Source organism: Acanthochromis polyacanthus, chromosome 12 (assembly GCF_021347895.1).
Source record: "Acanthochromis polyacanthus isolate Apoly-LR-REF ecotype Palm Island chromosome 12, KAUST_Apoly_ChrSc, whole genome shotgun sequence".
NCBI classification, from domain to species: Eukaryota; Metazoa; Chordata; class Actinopteri; family Pomacentridae; genus Acanthochromis; species Acanthochromis polyacanthus.
In genome coordinates, this window is record NC_067124.1 from 17,638,292 (window position 1) to 17,661,856 (window position 23,565).

General features: G+C 38.7%; 1 protein-coding gene and 1 long non-coding RNA gene across 3 annotated transcripts; one reads left to right on the forward strand and one right to left on the reverse strand.

Annotated features, from left to right (window-relative positions):
• The first annotated feature begins 1,163 nt into the window (after nucleotides 1-1,163).
• kcnv1 (potassium voltage-gated channel modifier subfamily V member 1) lies at nucleotides 1,164-18,714 on the forward strand. 2 transcript variants are annotated; one of them, XM_022208413.2, is made up of 4 exons: nucleotides 1,164-1,337; nucleotides 12,358-12,651; nucleotides 15,076-15,728; nucleotides 16,941-18,714. In XM_022208413.2, the coding sequence occupies exons 2-4, from the start codon at nucleotides 12,374-12,376 to the stop codon at nucleotides 17,459-17,461; spliced, it is 1,452 nt and encodes a 483-aa protein (XP_022064105.1). In that variant the 5' UTR covers nucleotides 1,164-1,337; nucleotides 12,358-12,373; the 3' UTR covers nucleotides 17,462-18,714. The 2 variants fall into 2 exon arrangements, with proteins under 2 accessions (XP_022064105.1, XP_051813164.1); XM_051957204.1 differs by having other exon boundaries at nucleotides 1,266-1,376.
• On the reverse strand, nucleotides 10,362-12,364 carry LOC127536538 (uncharacterized). The gene is made up of 2 exons (XR_007945561.1): nucleotides 10,566-12,364; nucleotides 10,362-10,410 (listed from the first exon to the last, which is right to left on the reverse strand). It is a non-coding gene; the product is annotated as an uncharacterized LOC127536538 (long non-coding RNA).
• Nucleotides 18,715-23,565: the final 4,851 nt, after the last annotated feature.

Sequence of the window (23,565 nt, forward strand, 5' to 3'; positions counted from 1 at the left end):
TCAGAGTTAATTAATTCTGAAACTTTCACTCATATGATAAAAAAGATAAACACAGTTCATACTGCTGACAATCTGCAAAACTGAAATCCCACAGTTCACCAGTCGGACACATGGCGGCGCTGTGGTTGCAGCAAGCTGCTCTGAGAAAGTGGAGCAACAATAATTTCCATGAATTCATAAAGCAGATAGTTGCCATGGCAGCAGCAGCATTAGAGGAGGGAGTCCAGGTCTATATGGAGGGTGATTAATGCCACACCACCATCTCCTGTTCTGATGATGTTCTCTCTGTAGTTTCACACTTTCTGGTCATCTTCACAACAGAGCTGATGTTTTGTTTTCACCAGGCCACACTGTGGCTGCTGGTTCTACAGTTCTATTTCATTTAGCAGACGGTTTTATCTAAAGCAACGTACATCTGAGAGTAGATACAACACAAGCAAGGATCTAGTCAGGGGAAAACAACCTTGATAAAAGCCATAAAACTAGTTGAACATTAAACATCCAGAATGGATCTTTGCTGCAGAAATCTGTGACTGAACATTTCAGATCCACACCTTCATGCAGCAGGACATTTTTTGTCACTTTTTGTGGTTGTGACAAATGTCCCAAAAGCTGTATTAAAATGTGACCAAAAAAAATCTATGAAATGTCCCCAAAATGCCAGAAATATCAGAAAAGTGTCTGAAATATTAAAGAAATAATTCATAAATGTCTAAAAACCAATCTAAATGCCCATCACTTATTTTTAAAGTCTAAAAAGTTGCCCAAAATATTCATAAAAAGTCCAATACAACAATCAAATCTATCAAATATTAAAGACACGTGATCCAAAGGTTTTAACATAGCATTTAAAAAATAAATTGTCAAGAAAAAATCTATAAAATACTTGTAAAATATGTAAAAAAAAAAAAAATGCTGAAAACAATGTGAAAAACAGTCAGAAAATACCAAACTGTCCAGAAATATAACTAAAATGGGTAAGCATAGTAAAATAAAAAAAATAGTAAAATGTACCACAAATATTAAAATAAATCGAACACACTTGGGTGTGTGCATTAATAAATTAAACTGGATGTAAAAGAGTAAAACATCTCCAACCTGCTGAAACACTGAAGTTAATAATCTGATCATTTATCAGGAGGAGGTTTATTTTGTTTTGTTACTTTGCTGTATCTTCACACGTCTTCCAGGTCTGGTCTCCTCCTCCCTCCACGTGTCACTGATGGGCCTCCATACATCCAGCTCTCTTTTAAACGGCACCGCGAAGCTCAGCCAGCAGAACCACCGGAGCTGCTGGAGCTGATCTTCCTCCTGGACTCTGAACATGCGAAGCTGCAGTGAGTGGCACACGATGTGATGAGATTTTGTTCTGTCGGGTTGGTTAAAACTCAGGAATGTAAAATCAGGTCAGAAGCTAAATGCAGAAATCTGTTGTGAGTTGAAATAATAAATCAGACTGTATTTGTGCAGAATATTTACAGTTTAATGCAGCTCAGAGATGAACCGATGTTAAGACAGAACAGAGAGATCAACAATGTCTAGACAAAATTAGATTTTATTAAGACAAGAAGTAGACTTATGAATTTAATTTTTTAAAGTGCTTAAAAGTCAACATGTTGATAAAAATAACAATAATTAAATGTAGCCAACACTATTCTTTTTAAAAGATAGAAACAAAATGTTAAAATAATAAAATCCAAATGTAAGAATGAAACAGAAAATACTAAAATTATAATTTTAACAATAAATTAGATAATTAAAAATAGAAATTAGATGTCTGGATTCTGTGTTTCTCTGACTTTACCTCTCTTTATATATTTAAATATTTATATGGATTATTGCTGTTTCACTGATAAGAAATTAGAGTTTTTAAAGTAAAATAAAAACGCTGGACTGAGGTTTAAACAAGCATCACAGCACAAACACATTTCCTTCAGAACTTAGTCATGAATTTGAACTATTTCGTTGGATCCTTTTAAGAGCTTAACTAAAAATAAAGTAGAAAATAAAATGTCTGTACAAACCAGATGCTGCTGGTGATTTATGACCGTCATTAACATTCAGACACAAAGATTACAGAAGAGACTTGCTGGTCAAATTAAAACTCTACAAGCCTATTTTCATGTTTTTCATAGTTTGTGACCTAATTGTCCAAAACATGGAATGATTTCAATCAAGTTTAAAATTAATAGTGTGTTTAGGAAATACTACGCTGAAGAAAAATGCTGTTTTATGGAATTATGTCAAAGAAATAAAAAATAAAATACATGTCTAATTTAAAATTAAGAAAAATAAGATTCATTAAATATGCAAAGCACCATGTAAAATTACATTATAAGCTCATATTACACTTGTTATGATGTAAAATGATACATTTATTAGTGTAAATATGCTGAAAATATTTAGTAATGCAGATTTTTACAGTTTTTAAAGGTACATCCGATAATTTTAAAGGCACAAAATGAGTAAAAAATACATGATTCTGATGTTAAGTTCTGTTTAAAAAGTCATATTACACTTTAAACTAGAAAAGCACTCAGAGAACACAGTACTCTGCCAAGGCTGCTCAGTCACTGTATCATTTCCGAAGACTGAAATCTTGAACAAATCCGTGGATCCAGACTATAAGCTGCATCACCGCCAAAATCTAATCACTTGGTCCTCGTGTCATTTCTGACCTCCTCTGAAAATTTCATCCAAATCTGTTCATCTTTTTTTGAGTAATGTTGCAAACAGACAGACTTTGGCAGGGTTATGATCCAAAATTAACAGTTTAATTTTGCAGAAAAAAACAGTATTTGGCATTGTTGTTTTGTTGGTTTTTTACAAGATTTTTTAACATTATATTTTAAAATCCAACTAATAAAGATGCTTCTCGGCAGTATCACTCCTGATTGTCTATTATAATTTTTTAAAACTTTTTTTTCCTGCAGATTGCTTTCTTTGAACATTTTAAAGTTCAAATTTAAGCCTCAAAACTGTATTTTCATGATGGAAAATGACTATTTCTACAGCAGTTTTAGTTGTTTGTACATTTTTAAAAACCATTTTTACATTAAGTTAACATCACTATGTAACATAAAATGAAAAGACAGTACAGTTAATGAGCAGAGTACACAACAAAAAAATAAACAGAAACTTGTTTTAGTCAGTTTAAATAAAAATTGCCAGGAAAAGTAAGTTTGTTTGTAATTTATAGTCTGTTGGAAGCTGCATAAATACGCTGTCCTTTAACCTTAAACATAGTATAAATATCCCCATTCTTCATTAACATGCGTTCGGCCTCCAGCTGCAACCTTTAATGTGAAACACAAACTGGATGTTTCTGGACTTTCATTCCTCACAAAGATGATTAGATAAATCTGATTAAAATGTCTACACTTTAATATATTTAAATAGTTTTAATAAGTGTGAGAATCACGTCGACGTTTCTGCTGTTTTTTTTCAACCATGTGATCATTTAAGAGTGAAACGATCCTTCTGTTGGAGCTGATCTGGTTCTCACGAGCTTTAGCTCTGGATGTAATTTAAAGACTCCAGTTGGTTTTATTTCATGTAAAACGATGTGAGTTTCTGTTGTTTGACATCCATCAGTCTCTTGAAGTCAAACAGAAAGTTTCAGCTGACTTGAAGAGGAATTATATTAAACATGTTGAAGAGCAGTTGTTTTCCAGAAACTTCTCCTAAAGCTTTCAGATCATCAGATTTTTACTCTGTCAAAAAACAGTGGAGTTGTGTGACGATGGGCGTTGGTTTGTCTGTTTGTTAGCAACATTACTCAAAAATGAAAAAACTGATTTGGATGATGTTTTCAGGGAAGGTCAGAAATGAGACAAGGACCAAGTGATTAGATTTTGGCAGTGATGTGGCTCATAATCTGGATCCATGGAGTTGTTAAAGATTTCTGCATCAATGAGCGATAGCAGCAAGGCATCACTGTAACCATGACAAGTGAACGCTACATCAGCTGCCTGCTGACGATCACATGATTGTGATCCTACTCCAAATCCAGCGCTGCGGATCAGTTTTTTTTTTAAGATTTCATCCATTGCAAAGCATACAATGACTGAGCAGCCTTGGCAGAGTACTGCGCTCTCTGATTGCTTTTCTTGTTCTGTTTGTTTTCACAGCAGCTGCACACAGACTCAACAAGACAAGTCTGAAATATGAAATATTCTGAATGAAGCCTGTAGACGAATAAAGTCTGGTTAGAGAGAATTTCACCTAAAAATAACAAAATTCTGAATGAAGTCTGGTTCTGTAGAAGTCTGTGCAGAAAAGTTGTTGTTGTTGTGAGCATCTACATGCATCTAAAAGGGAGGAATGATGTTGGACAGGAAACATGTTGGAGGCTTTCTTCAGTCCTGTAGAATAATTTTGTCACCTCAGCTCATGAAACATTCAGAGTCAGAATCAGGGAAGAATCTGACAGAAGGAATGAACGATCACAGGAAGAGCAGCTTCACGTCAGCAATTAAGAAAACCGGCTGAAATATTTAAACATGAACGCAGATCTGCTACAAGTAGGACACGACCGGAGGCTTCATCACTCTGACAGCTACCCACAGTCTGCTGTTCAGCTCTCTTTGTTCTCTGTGGAGTCTCAGGTTAACTCAGGACCTTCAAACACCCTGGAATCAGACAGAGCAGCTGGAAAACTAATATTAAACTACAAGAAGCTATCCTGTTGTTTACCTCGTTTTCACAGCTTTAAAAATGTATATATGTTAAGCACTATGCACTTAGGTTAATTTTGTTGGCACTTTAAAAAAATAATAGAATAAAATCACTTTATTCATCCCCAAAGGGAAAGTCAATTTATAAAAAAAAATAAGGAAAGTACTGTGCTTTATGTTGTTTATTGTGGTTTTAAAACTGGGGCTGGGACTTTCACGTGTTTATTTCGATTAACAAATTACAGAAAAAATAACTTGTTAAAAAAATAATGCGTTTAATCGCACCTTTCTCACTTCCCTAATTTCTGGCACACCAGTAACACTGATGGACACTCCAGTCCCGTAGGTGGCGGTAATGAACCTGAAGACAAACTTTAATCGGACAACAAAACTACGAGCTTCATTCACAACAAGAAACATGAAGGAGGAGAAACAAACGTCTCTGGAAACCTTCAAACCGAAAACAGACAGAACAAACAATAAATCTTCAACACCAACGGCTGCGTTTACTACCAATAATGAGAGAAAAAAGAAAGAAAACAGCATTAGAAAGAACAGAACAGGGAAAGAAATGAGAGCTAAATCCACACAGCTCCTGAATCCGTGTATGGTTCCTTCATTCGTTTTTCCATTTCAAAATAAAATCTAAAAAAAACAATAAACCGCGTTGTTTTTTTGTTTTTCAGTTATTAAAACCTAAATGTAGAAATGTATTATTTAACTAATGGAAAAACGACAGTGTTGGATTTTTGCTCTAGCTTTTTAACCCGAAATACAAAATACGGCTGTTGTTTTAATTTGTTGCAACACCGGAAGTCGCTGAGGAAGAACTGTTAAGAGCTGGTCTGGATTGTGAACACATCTAGAATGGCTTTAATGGAGCACTTTTCCAATTTCATTCTCTTTGAGAGTGACAAAAACCACACAGAAATCATGGAGCTCACATTGCTCTATATTAAAGAGTTTATATTATATTATTATATTATATTATCAGGAGGTTCTGAATGGAGAACAATTTAAGATGCAGTCATGTGTCAGCTGCTGATTTTGAGAGAGCTGTCATTTGTTCCATATTAACAACATGTTATTTTCAGTGCCATACTTCATTAACTGTAGAATGTTATGTTTCACTCTCGTGTGTTTTACAGACAGGCCTGACATATGGATGAAAGTTTTTGTCATCTATTGGTGCTGCTGTTTAACTGGTGATCAGGTTAACTGGTGATAGTTTCAGTCTTCAGATGTTTCGTAGCAGATTTGACCAGACCAGACCTGGATCTGTGTGAAATTAAGATACTAGATAGAGAAGAGCTCACTGAAAAACATCGGCATCTGAATAAAGTCAATATCCATGTAAATATCACCTACAGACAGTAAAAGGAAATGTGCTGGCGAAATAAAAAACACGTATTTTTATAAATGGTGAGAGGAAACGATGGAATCCAGAAATAACATTAGAGACATTTTTTTTAACCGTCTATAGGTGATGTTTACATGGATATAGACTTTATTAAGTAATTTTTCGGGGAAGTTTTCTTTGTCTAGTGTCTTTATTTGGCACACAACCAGGTCTGGTAGGGACAAACCTGCAACGAAACATCTGTAGATGGAAACCATCACCAGTTAACCTGATCGTCAGTTAAACTGGAACAGCGGTCGGAATCACTAGAGTTCTTTACATTTTAATACTTAAAAATACTTACTTGGACCATGAAAGTAATTTTGTTCACACTGAGATCATGAGTTCTCAGAGTGATGCGTCTATTCGATCTAAATAAGACAAACACGTCTTGTTTTCACAGTACGTGGTGCAGAGTTTGAGACAGAGAAGTGAAGTCAAGTCGCCACGAGTTCTCACTAACTTCCGGTTCTGCCGATAGCTTCCAAATGGGAAAAGGATTTTTATGTTTGTTCAAACCTTAAAATTGGTAAAAACGCAGCGTTTTTCCTTTCTCTATTTTTCATTTTTCGAATTCCACTCTTTAACCAAAAAACAAACCGATTATTTGTTTTTTCTCATTTTATTTTGAAACGAAAAATGAATGAGCGAACCATACACGGATTCTCCTGTCGTCCCTGATCTAAATCTTCTTGTTAACATTCGAGGTCGCTGCCGATGCTTTTAGTCAGAAGCTGCAGCGTTAGAAGTTTATTAGAATATGTTTTCGGTTCTGTTTATCTCTCTTGCTTCTATTTATTTACACATTTTAGATTCTATGCACAGCGACGAGAAACGAACCAGCAGCTCCTTTTGCATGTCTTTTTTCCAGAGATGAGCTGCATAAATGGAGTGCGTATAAAGAAGTCATGGGGTTACATGCAATTTCTGCCTAAAATGCTACAAACTACAAAATCCTTAAAACAGGGGAAATCTTTGCCTTCCATGAGAGCAACTGTGACTTGACGATTCCATCGTGTTGCGAGCCATCCTGGAATTTTTTGCAATAACTTTTGGTTCTCCTCACAGTCACCTAATATACACACGTGGACAAAATTGTTGGTACCCCTCAGTTAAAGAAGGAAAAACCCACAATTCTCACTGAAATCACTTGAAACTCACAAAAGTAACAATAAATAAAAATTTATTGAAAATTAAATAATCAAAAACAGCCATTACTTTTGAATTGTTGATTAACATAATTATTTTAAAAAACAAACTAATGAAACAGGCCTGGACAAAAATGATGGTACCTCTATAAAAGATTGAAAACTATTTGACCAGAGTGACATGATTAACTCAGGTGTGTCATTTAATTGACATCACAGGTGTTTCCAAACTCATAATCAGTCAGTCTGCCTATTTAAAGGGAGACAAGTAGTCACCCTGCTGTTTGGTGAAAAGGTGTGTACCACACTGAACATGGACAACAGAAAGCGAAGGAGAGAATTGTCCCAGGACATCCGAAAAAAAATTATAGACAAACATGTTAAAGGTAAAGGCTATAAGACCATCTCTAAACAGCTTGAAGTTCCTGTGACAACAGTGGCTCATATTATTCAGAAGTTCAAGACCCACGGGACAGTAGCCAACCTCCCTGGACGTGGCCGCAAGAGGAAAATTGATGACAAATTGAAGAGACGGATCGTTGGAATTGTATCCAAAGAGCCCAGAGCAACCTCCAAAGAAATTAAAGGTGAACTCCAAGGCCAAGGTACATCAGTGTCAGATCGCACCATTCGTCGTTGTTTGAGCCAAAGTGGACTTCATGGGAGACGACCAAGGAGGACACCACTGCTGAAAAAAACTCATAAAAAAGCCAGACTGGAATTTGCAAAAATGCATGTTGACAAGCCACAAAGCTTCTGGGAGAATGTCCTTTGGACAGATGAGACCAAACTGGAGCTTTTTGGTAAGGCACATCAACTCTATGTTCATAGACTCAAAAACCAAGCATACGAAGAAAAGAACACTGTCCCTCCGGTGAAACATGGAGGAGGCTCAGTAATGTTTTGGGGCTGCTTTGCTGCATCTGGCACAGGGTGTCTTGAAAGTGTGCAAGGTACGATGAAATCTGAAGACTATCAAGGCATTCTGGAGAGAAATGTGCTGCCTAGTGTCAGAAAGCTTGGTCTCAGTCGCAGGTCATGGGTCTTCCAACAGGACAACGATCCAAAACACACAGCCAAAAACACCCAAGAATGGCTGAGAGAAAAGCGTTGGACTATTCTAAAGTGGCCTTCTATGAGCCCAGATCTGAATCCCATTGAACATATGTGGAAGGAGCTGAAACATGCCATTTGGAGAAGACACCCATCAAACCTGAGACAACTGGAGCTGTTTGCTCATGAGGAGTGGGCCAAAATACCTGTTGACAGCTGCAGAATGCTCATTGACAAATACAGAAATCGTTTAATTGCAGTGATTGCCTCAAAAGGTTGTGCAACAAAATATTAAGTTATGGGTACCATCATTTTTGTCCAGCCCTATTTCATTAGTTTGTTTTTTAAATAATTATGTTAATCAACAATTCAAAAGTGATGGCTGATTTTGATTATTTAATTTTCAATAAATTTTTATTTATTGTTACTTTTGTGAGTTTCAAGTGATTTCAGTGAGAATTGTGGGTTTTTCCTTCTTTAACTGAGGGGTACCAACAATTTTGTCCACGTGTGTAAGCCCTTTACATGAGGTGTTGCTTGGAGACAGGTTGTGAGAAAATCACAGAATGCCCTTAAACCTTCTGCATCCTTTGAGTGAACTTTAGGCCACTTTGACAGTTTGTCTCTGAATGCCCTTTGAACAAAAAACGGCTGACCGTAGCGCTGGTCGAGTCTTTTCCATCCATCTTTGTATGCCTTTTCGTCACTGCGACAAAATGTGCCCTCAAGACATTTAAGTGCTGGACCAGTGATGTACCTTTTCAACAAGTGCAGTCTATCAGCAGGAGATATACCTTTGCAGTCCACCAGTGAGATGAATGAAGCCTTCTATTCGATGTAGCTGACTGGATCTCCGCTGAACACCATAGGCATGGGCCCAGGGATTCTGTTCACAGCTATGCTGTCTTGGATAGCTTTAGCCAGCCGGGAAATGTCGAAATGTCTGAAGGAGGTGATGGATTGTTACCTTGGAGGTGAAGTTGCTGTACAGGATTGTTAACTGGAATGGATGTGTGCTGTTCCATGAGCGGGTGTAGAGTGCTGGGGCTGGTTGTGCAAAGCTTTGGTTGATAGAAGTCCCATTGTTTTGTAACATTAACTGACTGTATCAACTTTCAATTCCATGTCGTAAATCTCTAATTTTGCACGTGCAGCTTGCCTTTCCTTTTCTGCTTGTAAACGCTCTAGTTCAGACCTTTGTGCATCCAATTCCCTCCTGTGTTTCTCTTCCATTTCTCTTTTTTCCTTTTGTTAATTTAATTTGGATTAAGCTTCCTTTAAAGCTAATTCTGCAGCTGCATCTATTCTTTTGGCAGCAATGCTTGCTTCAGAGTGGCGACTTGACTGTGATACAGTACAAAATAGGGATTTAGCATGTTCATAAGTTAAGAGCTGATGGAGGTGTTGCCTTTCTCTTTCTGCATCACACTCATCTATGGCTGCTAAATGCTCAGAAATTATCTTCATAATGTCCTGTGCCACTGATTCACAAGAGTCCATTTTGCCTCTTATGACATGGGACGGTGTATCACGGTCTCTTAGTTCACCGTATGCTTTCAACCTGTCATTTACAGTCTTTTCAATATTATCTGCCATTTCTGCTAAATGTGAATCCGATAGATCGCTTTTCAGCTTTTCTCTTTTTCTCTTTTTCTCTGTATATTCTGACCTGGTCTTTCCAATGTTCATAGATGGTTAACAGTTTTCTCTCTCTTTTAGTCCGTTCATCCTTTTGATATGAGAGCATTTTCACTGTGAGCACACTCATCCGTTCTGATCGCATTGGTAACATTTCATTAGCTTTCATTAGCATTTCAGGTTGCAACTCCTTTAGCTGTTCTTTCTCATGCATCTGTTCTTCTATATTTTCCATTTTGAGAGCAATTGCTTGTCACCCTAACCTTAGACTGTTGCTGCAGCTCGTTGCTCCGTGCTGTTCCTTGCCATTCCAGCTTGTTGTAGCACATAGGTGAAGCTCTGGCTAGGCTAGCGGCTGGTGCTTCTCCAGGCGACAAGTTCTCACTCTTCCCAGGGCAAAGCGTTTACTAGAGCGTATCCCTTTGATTGAAGCACGACACTTACAGATGGATTTTCAAGTTTATTGGCATTAAACCCTCAAATTTCACCGTAAGAGCTAGAAAAACACAAAATAACATGTAAGCTACATGCTAGACTCTTACAATCAGTAACAACTCTGATGAACCTTAGCTTTAGCGATAAAATACAACAAATGTACACATTCAGTTCCATATAACATTCCAAATTGTTCCTCTTTACACACAAACATACCTTGTGCCTCTTTCAAAGAGGCTACTAAGTGCAAAATACATGTTTATGCGCTGATTTCTCGCTGTGTCCTTATCCTTTTCCGTCTTTTGTTGCCGAGAAGCTAATTCGCGCTCAGTTGCGACAGGAATTACTCTTTTCAAAATAAAAGCATCAACCGTAAAATACATTAACACATTATAAATACACGTAAAACTCCAAAATAAAATACAGCAGTTATCTTTGGCAAATAAAGAGATGTGCTTGGTTATTTACAATCTATTTTGTGTTTAGAGATTTAAATGACCATGACAAAAGGCTGAAGGTGAGTCTGCAGCGCTGAAGATTTACCCTTGAAAGAAAAGAAACAACCCACCTCTAATTAAAACATTTTGGAACAAACAGCTTCCAGCGTTGCACTGTACTGTGTTTTGAAAAATAGACATTATTGTCAACTCATTCCTATTAAATGGTGTTTCTTAAACCCTTGACACCAAGCTGGTTGCATTATTTGGTACTGAGGGTTAACTTACTTAAATTCTATTAAAATAAACATGCTTTGAATGTTCTTCCAGAAGAGGAAGAGGAAGATGTCTTCTCTCCTCTCTCTTCTGTCCTTGAGTAAATAAAGTTGGAACAGACCATTGGGAATAAGTTGAATTAACACAACAGAATTGGTTAATTAAGTAAGAAATCATTTAATATTGTGAAAATGCTTTTAAGTAAGTTCCTTCAATTATTTTTCATTTTTATGTTTTTGGCTTTACACTGATTGGCTCAGTTTAATATGAATGAATGTAATAAGTGTTTATTGTTGAATATGATGCAGGTATGACAAGACAGAAAATACACAATAATTACAAGTAAGGCTGTAATTATGGAAGATTATTGTGTTTTTATAAGATATTATTTTTCTTCTAGCTTACAGAAAGGTTTGTTTGGTCTCAGCTGTTGGAATTTTAAAGTTTTTTCACATCATTTTTAGTGTACAGTTTGTCACAATAAATTGAAAATTGCTTTTGCTTGTTTTAGAGGTGTCGTGGTTTCTCTTAGATGTGCTGAGGTTGAACAACACATCCGGTGACACTGTTGCTTTTAATATAATTTTATTATAAAAAGACAGCATCTGAACAGGCAACATGGTTTCCCTGTGGAGGATCCTGCAATAAGAATCTCACAGAATGATAAAGACAGGATCTGAACAGGCCCCAAGATTTTCCTGTGGAGGATTTCAAAACCAAAAAGAATCTCTCCCCGAACAAAGAAGTCAGGTCGCTTTAATACCTTCTGGTGAAGGATAGAATTACAACATCTGGTTCATGTTAGAAGACCCCTTACTCAAAAACAAGACCACTCTTGAATAGAACCCCTCGTCTCTGAAATCCCAAAGGAACACATCCATCTTCTAGCTAGACATGGGTGCCTCAAAAAAACAAGTGATCTGTTCCTAAAACTGAAAAACACATTCCAATGGCAAGGGTAGATTTAGTCACGCATGTAAAGCAGGTTCCATCTGTGGTCAGAGACAAAGAGCCACACCAGAGCAGACACTAAATATAACAAGTAACTCATATCAGATACTAGAACAAACAAACAAACAGATTCCATTCTACTAACTTATTAAGGAATACATGGCTCAGATCAGATACTACAGAGGAAAATTAAACATTTAAATGAATCACTTGATTTGTAAAATAGTTAACTGAAATAGAAATTGTTGGATCTGTTGAACAGCTTCAGATTTCTGCCTTCTAGTGCCTGAAAACTGTCAATGTTGTTACCTGAAGCCTCACTGCCTCACCTGTGTCCTCTTTAGCTCCTCCCCATCCACCATGAGCCACGCCTCCTCCAGCTCCTCCCTGGTGTCTCTGGACTCCAGCGTGTTCTTCAGCGACACGCCGGTGTCCTGCGTCAGAGAACCACTCGACTTCCTGCTGGTGAATGTCGGTGGGCATTGCTTCGTTCTGTCGCAGGAGCTGCTGGCGTCACATCCGGAAACCCGACTAGGGAAGCTGGCGTCCTGCAGTCGAGACTCTGTGATGGAGCTCTGCGACGATGCCGACCTGCTGCGGAACGAGTTCTTCTTCGACAGAAGCTCTCAGGCTTTCCAGTAGGTGTCGCTATGCTCCGGGTTCAGGGTCGCTTCTTCACAGATGAAACACAGGATCCAACCTTCAGATAGAACGTGCTGTGCTGAACCAGCAAACATGAACAACTTAGAGATAAAAAACATTTCCTTTAACTTCAGTTCAATATTCTAACAAGAAAGCACTCAGAGGGTGCAGTACTCCACCAAGGTGCCGTCTGTTTATCTGTTAGTAAAATTACTAAAAACCAGACTAACAAATGTGGATGAATTTTTCAGGAAAGGTCAGAAATGACACACGGACCAAGTGATTTGATTTTGGCAGTGATGTGGCTTAAAGTCTGGATCCACTTAATTGGATCCAGACATAAGCTGGATTATTAAAGATTTCCGTATCATTGTGAGATAGCGGCACGTCATTACTGCAACTATGACAACAAGTCAACACTACGTCAGCTGCCTGCTGACGATCACATGATTACAGTTCTACCACAAATCCACCGCTGATGATTTATCAGGACTTATCCATCAGAAATGATACAACAGAGCAGTCTTGGTGGAGTACTGCTTTCTGAGTGCTTTTCTTGTTATGCACTAAAATTCTGCTTAACTTTAATTTTGTAATTTTGCACTAAAGCTGGTTTGCTTTAAACATGCACTTTTACACAAATCTGTAGTTGTACATAGGAGTTTGACACTCATTTTTCTTCCATAACAGGTTGCCTTTGTTTAAATAAATCTGCTTTATTTATGTTAAAGTACAAATTTGGCCAATAAACCTGATTCTGTTCTATACTAAAACAGCGGAGCTACTATATGATGGTGAATCAGGGAGAAAGAGAGGAATTTTGTATAAATATAATAAAAATATAACATGCTACACAATTACACTTCTGTAATGGATCAGATAGTTTATAATACCATGGTGTGAATGAACTAAAAATGATGCATCGCTTAACTCTAAAACTCTGAAAAGTTTTTAAATGGCCAACTTGTTCAGTTCTGTTCATCCCTGTTCAGACATCACATGTGCAGCTGGCAAAGGAATCAGTGAGGAATCACTTATTTCAAAGCATCCAACAACCTATGTATGACAGCGAAAGAATCTTGTGACAATATGACCACCCTGATTTCAAAACACACTTTAGCTGCTCTGAATCCTTCTGCCTGGGACCTGCTCAGCAGAGCAGAGAATAAAACTCTGCTGGACCAGGTCCAACAACTGAAGGCTGCAAAGGGCTCAAGAAGACATTGTGTCTCTTGAGACGCACAATAAGGAGCTATGTGAAAGCAATATGATCCAGAAGACCATGATTCAGCAGCTCACCACAAACACCAACAACCTAGAGGCCCAGATGCAGCAGCTGTCTCAAAATATGGCCAGTCTGGATGCAAAGATTGCCAAAAAGTCCAAAAATTCATGTAAAGATGAAAGAAAACAGTTCCACGCTGTTACTGTTTAGCAAAGCATGTTTATAAACTTATCAGTACCTAGCTGGGATGGGGACAAGCTCTTATTGTGTTTCCTGAAGAAAGGAGTGAAGGACAGAAAGGTGAATTTGTGTCCAAAATAAGGCTGATGGCGGAATGTAAATAAAGGCTTTGTGAAACATCAGGAGCTTCACCATTGTCTGGCTAGGGTTTGCTACATCACGTGACCTAAATATGTAGCGGACGGCAAGAATTGATGGGACTCAGAAACACCCCACAGATTAATCATTTGTTCCTTGTATGATTTCCAACTGATAAATTAGTCAATTTGTAGTAGGATCGCAATCATGTGATCATCTGTGGGTAACTGACACAGTGTTCATGTCATAGTTACAGGTAGTCAGAATGACTGACAGATTCACAGATATACATACGCCGATCGTCACATAACTCCTTCGTTCCTTGGTGGAGTAAAAATTAGAAAATTTCTGTTTTTTGCTTTTCATGAGAGTCATCATTTAAAAACAAAATGTTTTCACTGTAGATGCTATATTCAAAAATAATTTATGTTGTCACCATTAAAAGCTGAAACTTTTCTATTTCTCTTTAGATTCAGCATTAAAGTAAAACTGTGAACGGTGAGGATCAGAGGAGGTATCCGACAACTGCACAGTGTGCAGTGAAAAATGAAATGTAGAGTTCTGATTGAAGACCTTTGACCAGGTTGGACTGAACTGCAGGCAGTGTTTCCACAGAGCAGACAACAGACAAGGAACAATTTAAGAATAGTTAAATATCTATATTATGAGGAGTTATCATGTTGATTTGTGTCTTTCTGTGACTCTTTGTGGGAAATAAATGCAGCATGGCTCAGAAACAGTGAACAGAGGATACATTCAGCATGGTGAAGCAACTTTCTGTAACTGATAAGCAGAGAAGAGAGGAAACGTCTGGAGAGGAAACATGGAGGTAGTTCAACATCTACAGTATGAGGAAACAACATGTTGTTTGTTTCAGGTACGTGATGAACTTCTACCAGACTGGTCACCTGCATGTCAGCGAGGAGCTTTGTGAGATCTCCTTCCTGCAGGAGATCCAGTACTGGGGCATTGATGAGGTCCGGATCAGCACCTGTTGCCGCGAGCGCTACTACCGCCGCAAGGAGCACAAGGAGGCGCTCGACCTGCGGCCAGACCTCGAGGACGACGATGACGACGAGGACTTTGTGGGCGCCGCCTGCCCGGCCATCCGCCGCCGCCTCTGGGACCTTCTGGAGAAACCGGAGTCCTCACGGGCCGCCCGAACCTTTGGCTCGTTGTCGATGTTCTTCGTGGTGGTGTCGGTGATCAACATGGTGCTCATCTCGCTAGACTTTGGGGAGGAGTTCGGTGTCAGTCCTCCAATGCTGTTGGAAGCGATGGAGTACGTGTGCGTGGTTTGGTTCACGGCTGAGCTGGCGCTGAGGTTCCTGTGCGTCCGGAACAAGTGTCGGTTCAGCCGGAGTATCCCCAACGTCATCGACCTCATGGCTATCCTGCCGTTCTACGTCACTCTGGCCGTGGAGAACCTCCACGGAGGTTCCACCGAGCTGGAGAACATGGGCCGAGTGGTGCAGGTGCTCCGCCTCCTCCGGTCGCTGCGCATGTTAAAATTGGGACGACATTCCACAGGTAAACGCAAAGAGACACAAAAATACAACAAGATGCAACTATACAAAAAGAGAATAAACAAAAGCATAATAAATCTTGTCATTTTGATTTTTTTTAAAGACAGCAGGAGTTTTAGACCCACTGGCAGGTTTTTGGATTCAGAGGGTTCAAATGTAGCATGAGAGACAAAAACTGAGGAACATTTATGAGTAAAAACAATGAAGAATGGGAAACAGAATGTTGAGATTAAACCTCAGAAGTTGACATTAGCCCTCTGGAACCAATTGGATCCTTCACAGCTCACATGTTAAGACCAGAACTTTGAGAACTTCGGGGACTGAAGTAGGTTCTTGCTAGATGTTCTCTAAATAAAGACTAAACAAACCTGTTTCCAGTGTTTCTAAAATATGCAACAGGCTTTGAACAGTTCCTGTTCTCTGACTGAAACCTGGAGCTTCAGGTGGACTCTCTTTCAGTGGAAACAACATGAAGACAACACTCAGATCTGAAGTGCTCAGTAGAACTGCTACTAAAAGCCACCAACAGATTTACAGGCGATATCAGCAGTTTGTGAATCCAGAAGATCTGAAAATTCCCCTAGCAAACTCAACCACGTAAACTAAACACCGAAATGATCTCTCGAACCACCTAAACTCTGATACAAGAACCATCTAAATTCATTCCAGATCCTTCCCAATTAACTGTAGAAGCTTCTAAATGGACTCTAGCACATCTAAATGAACTGTAGAACTACCTAAATTAATTCTAGATCCACCTCAATCAATCATAAAATCACCTGAACACATAAATAAACCCTAAAACCTTTCAGATTAACTCCAGAACTTTGTAGATGACCAAGCTTGATACATGCAGTGGAAACAGCTCTGACAGCAGAACCAGAGTAAGAAAATGACATGCAGAGCAGAAGAGCTACAATGATAATTTAAGCTTTAAACCTTGTTCTTCTGTCTTCATTCTTCTTTCTTCTCTCTTCTATCTTTGATCGTCTGTCTTTCTTCTTCTGTCCTTGTTCTTCTGTCTTTGTTCTTCTGTCTTTCTTCTGTCTTCATTCTTCTGTCTTCGTTCTTCTGTCTTTCTTCTGTCCTTGTTCTTCTGTCTTCGTTCTTCTGTCTTTGTTCTTCTTGCTTTGTTCTTCTGTCCTCTTTGGTCTGTCCTCTTTCGTCTGTCTTTGTTCTTCTGTCTTCATTCTTCTGTCCTGATTTTTCCGTCCAGGTCTGAAGTCTCTGGGTATGACCATTGCTCAGTGCTATGAGGAGGTTGGCGTCCTGCTCCTGTTCCTCGGCGTTGGCATCTCTATCTTCGCAGCGGCGGTCTTCGCCCTGGAGTACGACCTTCCGGCCACCACCTTTACCAGTGTTCCAGCCGCCTGGTGGTGGGCGACCACCTCCATGACCACGGTGGGATATGGCGACGTGCGCCCCGACACAGCGGTGGGAAAGGTTCTGGCCTTCCTCTGCATCCTGTCCGGCATCCTTATCCTGGCACTGCCCATTGCCATCATCAACGACCGCTTTTCCGCCTGCTACTTCACACTGAAGGTGAAGGAGGCGGCGGTGCGACATGGCGAGATGCTGAAGAGGCTGAACCGTGGATCGATCGGGGAGACGGGGTCTGTGGGAGGCGGAGCCAACCTTAGGGACAACTACGCTCGCAGCGTCCTGGAGATGCTGAGGTTGCAGGGCCGAGAGAGGGCGAGCACCCGGAGCAGCGGAGGTGAGGAGCTGTGGTGGTAGAACCAGGAGAACTAGAAGAACCAAAGAACGAGATCTGCAGAGGAAAAGAACTGTGGTGATAGAACTGGGAGAAACAGGACATTGAAGAACCAAACCTGTAGCAGAAAGGTTTGTTCTTGTTGGTAGAACCAAAGATCCAGATCTGCAGAGAAGAAGAGCCGGGATAATAGAACCTGAACCTTCAAAGACACACAGAACAACCACAAGCAAACATGTTCCAGCTGTGTTCTTCAGTTTGTGCTTCAGCTTTACACATCTAAGTGTGTTCTTGTATAAATGTTCCTGACATTTTTCAGGTTTTCACAGTCACTTTGTGTAAATCCGTAGTGTTCTCAGAGGAACCTTTGTCAAGTGAAACTCTTAAAACTGTGACTGTGCTTCAGGAGAACTCATGTCTTTGTACCAACAACCTGAAGAACCACAGCATGAATTTATGGTTGTATCAATAACATGAGCTGAGATGTTCCTGCAGCCGCCAACCTCCACCTGTAGAAGCATGACCTCTAGAACCTGAGTTCCTCATGTGTTCCCCTGTGTCATAGCAGAACGTAAACCAGCAGACAGGTGGAGGCGAGTGGTCGAGGTTTGTCTTCTCACTGATCAGCTATTTGTTATTGTGATTCTTCATTAACACGTTTATAGACACAAATGTCTTAATGCTGTTGAGCTTTACTCTGTTTTGTGTTTTTGTTCTATTTTATGAAGGTTTTAAATCTATTTTTATTTGATTATTAATTGTTATTTTATTGAATTATTTCATTATTTTATTCAAAAAAGTTTTTCTTATTTTATGATTTTTTTGCTTGTTTTATATCCAATTTTAGATGGTCTTTGTTGCTTTATTGTGATTTATTGCCTTGGTTTTCAATCTAAATATATCTAATTTTAATTACTGAATTTTTCATTTTACATTCTTATCTAATTTGTGTAGTTTTTGTTTGCACATTTTACCTTTAATTCTTGTTTTAATTCTTTGTTGTATTGAAGCTTTTAACGTGTGGTTTTTATTATTTTATTGTGTACTTATATTTTATCTGTGATTGTTATGATGGTTTTATTTTCATGTTCTGTCTTTTAATATATTGATTGTTTAAATGTAGTTTATCTCCCTATCCCCACTGAGCTGTATGATAGATAGATAGATAGATAGATAGATAGATAGATAGATAGATAGATAGATAGATGCTGCAGCAGTTTGTCCTCGTCTGTTTCTGTTGCATTGTGTTGTTTGAATAAAGTTGCATTTAAAATAAGTTTTTGTTTTCAGAGTTTGTGTCTGAGTCAGTCTGAGAGCAGAGAGACGTCGACGAAAGACTGTATTTTAGTAGAAATATGGATCCCTCCGTATACTCACTTACAGGAACTTTATGGAGACACAAAACCAGCCTGGAGTGAACTTTTCCTTTCCGTTCTTTTTGTTAACCTTTTTTTCATTTTTATCATCCAAAAATGAATTTGTCCTCTGATGGATCCAATCAATGATTGAGATTTGATTAAACTATTCTGACTGTTCTCACCACATTTCATGGCTGGTAGTTTTATTTGTGGAGATACTGAACCTGAAAACACTAAACTGTCAAAGTTCAGACTATTTCTGCAGCCAGTTCTTTGTTTCTGTGAACTTAATGATCTCAGCTGCTGCAGGAGTTACTGATGTTGGTGTCAGAGGTCACACGGTTCAAATGACACTGTAACATTCCTGCTGGGTTCTCTGTTCTCTGCTATGTTCTCTGCTGCTTTAACACAAACACAGGTTCTTCATGTTCCGCTTTCTATACACTTCTGCTGTTCATCAGCTTAAACGTGGACCAGCAGACCGTCAGTGGTTTTGGTTTGTATTTTGCATGTTATGTGTGACTGAGATTGTGTTTTTGTGGTTGTTTTGTGTCATTTGGCATCTGCTTGTGGTTGTAATTTGTCACCATCTGATGATTTGGTGTCTCTTTGTGTGTCTTTATGTTGTAGTTTTGTGGGTTTATTTGTGATTGTGGAGTATTGTGTGTTTTTTAGACCTCACTTGACCCTATGTGGCTCCACACACTTCATTGAAAATATTACATGAAGAGAAGAAAACACGTTAAAACAGATTGCAGACTTGCTGCACACATTTTATTTAACACTAAGCTGTGTATAGAGTGCATTAAACGTGAAACGAATTGTAATTATAATATATAAATATTTAATTATAATAAAACTGAACCTGCTCAGGTACTTCACATGTGGAGGAGCCTGGGTGACCTGGATTCTCTGTGTGAAGCCGGCGGCAGCTCAGAAACTGGAACATCACATTTGCATTTTAGACATTTAGGGAGAAAATAGGAGGCAGTTATTCAGAGCGAGCTGAGTTCGAGGAGAAGCCTGCAGCAGGAAGGACTCACAGCAGCATCACCATCAGGAAAATAACTACACAACACACACACAAACGATCACAAACACTGACATACATGAACAACTGACCTGTGATCGGACAAAACTCCAATGACCTCTGAAGGTGTGTCACCATAGCGACACACAAAGAGACACTACTACACAAAAACATTACAATGATGTTTCTATAAAGATCATCTGAGGACTGGATAACATCTAGGAAATGTTCTCTGAAGGTTCCTCTGTTGTTCTCATTGACTATATTCTAACAGCATTCTCCTAATGTACTCTGAACGCTGAAATGTTCTGCCCTACTTTGACTTCAGAGAAACAGTATTAGAAGTCATTAACCCTCCTGTTGTCTTCATTTACGGGCACCAAAAAACATTGCTTCCTTGCCTGAAAAAAATAAAAAAATTTCAGAAAAAAATTCCCCCAAATTCCTGAAAATTTGCAAAACCTTCAGGAAGAAAATTCCATAAAAGTTTCCCTTAAAAATTGTATTTAAAAAAATCCCCAAGTTTGGCGAGAAACTTCTTGTAAATATTTTCAAAAATGTGTAAAGATCTTCCAAAAAATTTGTGAAAATATCTAAAGTGACTACATGTACACTCAACAAAAATATAAATGCAACATTTTTGCTTTTGCTCCCATTTTTTTATGAGATGAACTCAAAGATCTAAAACTTTTTCCACATACACAATATCACCATTTCTCTCAAATATTGTTGACTAATCTGTCTAAATCTGTGACAGTGAGCACTTCTCCTTTGCTGAGATAATCCATCCCACCTCACAGGTGTGCCATATAAAGATGCTGATTAGACACCATGATTAGTGCACAGGTGTGCCTTAGACTGCCCACAATAAAAGGCCACTCTGACCCTCAGAAGCAGGTGTTAGGTCCCTGAGAGCTCGGGGATGAGAGGAGTAACACAAGATGAAAGCCAGCTTAAAGGAAACAGGAAACTGATTAAGTTATAAAAAGTCTGTTTATTTGCAATTAAAGCATAACTACATTCAAATTAAAGCGAGCTTCTTAACATACTAGCTGCTGACATGCTCCACTTGTCTTTAAGCCTCACCTTAGCTTCAAAAAGTTGCCGCAGATGCACCTGGTCAATCAGGACGTCACCTGGAAAAGAGAAGAAAAAAACCCAGATAGCCATCGAAACAAACACAGCACCGAGGGCCAAACTGAGAATAAAAACACATCAAAGATCTATTTTTGTATCAATAGTAATTCATTCTTTTATCACATTTGGCCATAAGATTCTACACTGGCAAAAAATATTGTCATTTCACACATAATTACCCTCATTAGAAAGAAAAACCGGTAAATTCTTTTTATTTTTAGCTGTTAAATTTTACAGATATCGAGTAAACTGACAAAAAAAATTTACATTTAGACTGTATAAGAAAGAGCATAACTGTAGATAGTGTTGATATTAAATAAATGTATTTTTACAAATAGTTATTTGTTCATTTAAGCAGCGTTACTGTATTTAAATCAACAATAAACATCATTTCTTCACAGTTACTTGCTGTTATGTTCATGTTTTTTTATCATACGTTTTTACAATGTACTGTAGAATATGAGGTTTAATACCATAACTAGACTTCCCAATACTTTACTGCATTTATATCATGTTTCCACTATAATTATCTGAAAATTGCAACATTTTCTTCCATTAAAATTGCAGATAAATGCCATAAATGGCTGTGTGTTTAATCTGTTTGATCCAGAACTGAGAACTCAGTTTCATGCTGAGTTTATAAGGATCAGAAGCATTTCTTCAAATGCAATAATGTTTGTGAAATTGTAAATATATTTTAGAAACATATTTTTATGAAATAAATGTTTAAAAAAAACCTGGATTATTTCTTGGGGCATCAGTTAAAGTTCAATAATATTTTCAGCTGCTCTAAGCAGAGTTTTGCTGTTTTAATATGTGTTGTTTGAGTCACAGTGTCAATTTTTACAGCAGCCTACTGTTAATTCTTGTTTTTGGCATTAAAAACTCCTCAGATTTTATAGTTTTAGATTTTTTATTTTTTTTACATGGTTTCATCACAGGCGAGCAGACTGAGCTTGTCTCTGAGCTGCAGCTACACTGAGCTTTCCTGTTGAACTGGGCTGCTGTTGTTTTCTGCATGGACATGAATGAATGTGGAAACTGTGAGCTGAACCTGATCAGAGTCACTTCTGTCAGGACAGTTTACCTCTGAGCTGCTTTATGACCAGATGAAACTCCCTGTAACAGAACACAGAACCTTCAGACCGACTGTCCAACATCTGAACAGCCTCACGTTGTCAGAAAGTCAGTCAGGTTTCAGGAACAGAGAACATCTGTCCGAGTTAAACATCAGTTTATCTGCTGATGTTCCAGAACACAGAAAGAGTTTTATTATGGACATAAATTCCTCTGCAGGATGTTGGAGTTCAGCCTGACATCACTTCAGAAGTAAAGAATCCAGCTGAGTTGGTCCAACATCTGGTGACAGTGAATCTGGTTGACATAGAAGTAAATGCACTCGTTACAGAATTATGCATAGACACGTCTATGTTAGGCTGTTTAGGATAAGTGAAGTAAAGATGATCTGAGATCACTGAATGTGTCTCAGTGACTGTGGTATAAAGACTCTTGTATCTGGAAGGTCCAGACACTGGTAGATCGGTTCTCCTGGATAGAACGACACTATGAAGACTAAAGAACAATCTAAGAAACTCTGAGAAAAGCTTGTTGAAAAGCATCAGTCAAGATGATACAAGAACATTTCCAAGTTGCTGAATATCTCTTGGAGTCCAGTTAAATCTGCCATTAAGAAATGAAAGGATTACGAAACATGAATAAATCTGATTAGAGCAAAAACAAGGACAGAAGAACGAGGACAGAAGAACAAACTGAGTGACAAAGAAAGAGACTAGTGAGGGAGGCTGCCAAGACACCTATGACTTCTTTGAAGGAGTTACCAGCTTCAGCAGTTGAGATGGGAGAGACTGTTCATACAACAACTGCTGCCTGTTCTTCACCAATCAAAGCTTAATGGGAGACACTGTTGAAAAAAGCTCATATTAAATCTGGACTAGAGTTCACCGTTTTGTCCATCAGACCAGATGTTCTGTTTGAGGGACACCAAACACAGCACAGCATCACTAACACACCATAACCACTGTGAAGCACGGTGGAGGCAGCATCATGATGTGGGGATGTTTTGTTTGAAAAGTTCTGTTAACCCATGATCCCTGTGGAACCTTCCCAGTAATCACCTCATGCTTTATAAGCTCACGTCATTCAGTCACTCCCTGCCAGACCATGGACTGTAGATCCTCTTTGAACTCAGTTTTCCTCCTGGATTCCCGCTGGTTCCTGCTCCATCCTCAGCCTGTTTTCCCAGAGCAATTACCTCCAGCCTGTCATTACCCCTCCTGGGCTGTCTTTAACCAGTTTACACCCCCGATGTATGTTTTAAGGACGATGAGTCCTATGAGTATTGAGAAACCCAGATCTGCTTGTATGGGGAATGGAAGAGGACTAATAACTAGCTGTACACAGATGCAGTCATTTCCAGAGGGCGCAGGCAGGCGGCACAAAAACCCTGACTCATTTGTCACCAACCAGATTTTATCTTGGATTTTTTAAACACACCCCTGACCCAGCTTACACTCCTGTGGTCAGTAACTCATCCAGCCAGCCACCAGCCTGTTAGCTCCTTACCTGCTCCTGAGCTTGCTAG

Bases quoted from the DNA above. Each gene is read 5' to 3' on its own strand.
- kcnv1 (XM_051957204.1), top strand. From the start codon at position 1,357: ATGAGATTTTGTTCTGTCGG. The intron at 1,377-12,357 runs GTTGGTTAAAAC...TGTCCTCTTTAG, and splicing joins ATGAGATTTTGTTCTGTCGG to CTCCTCCCCATCCACCATGA. The intron at 15,729-16,940 runs GTAAACGCAAAG...TTTTCCGTCCAG, and splicing joins ATTGGGACGACATTCCACAG to GTCTGAAGTCTCTGGGTATG.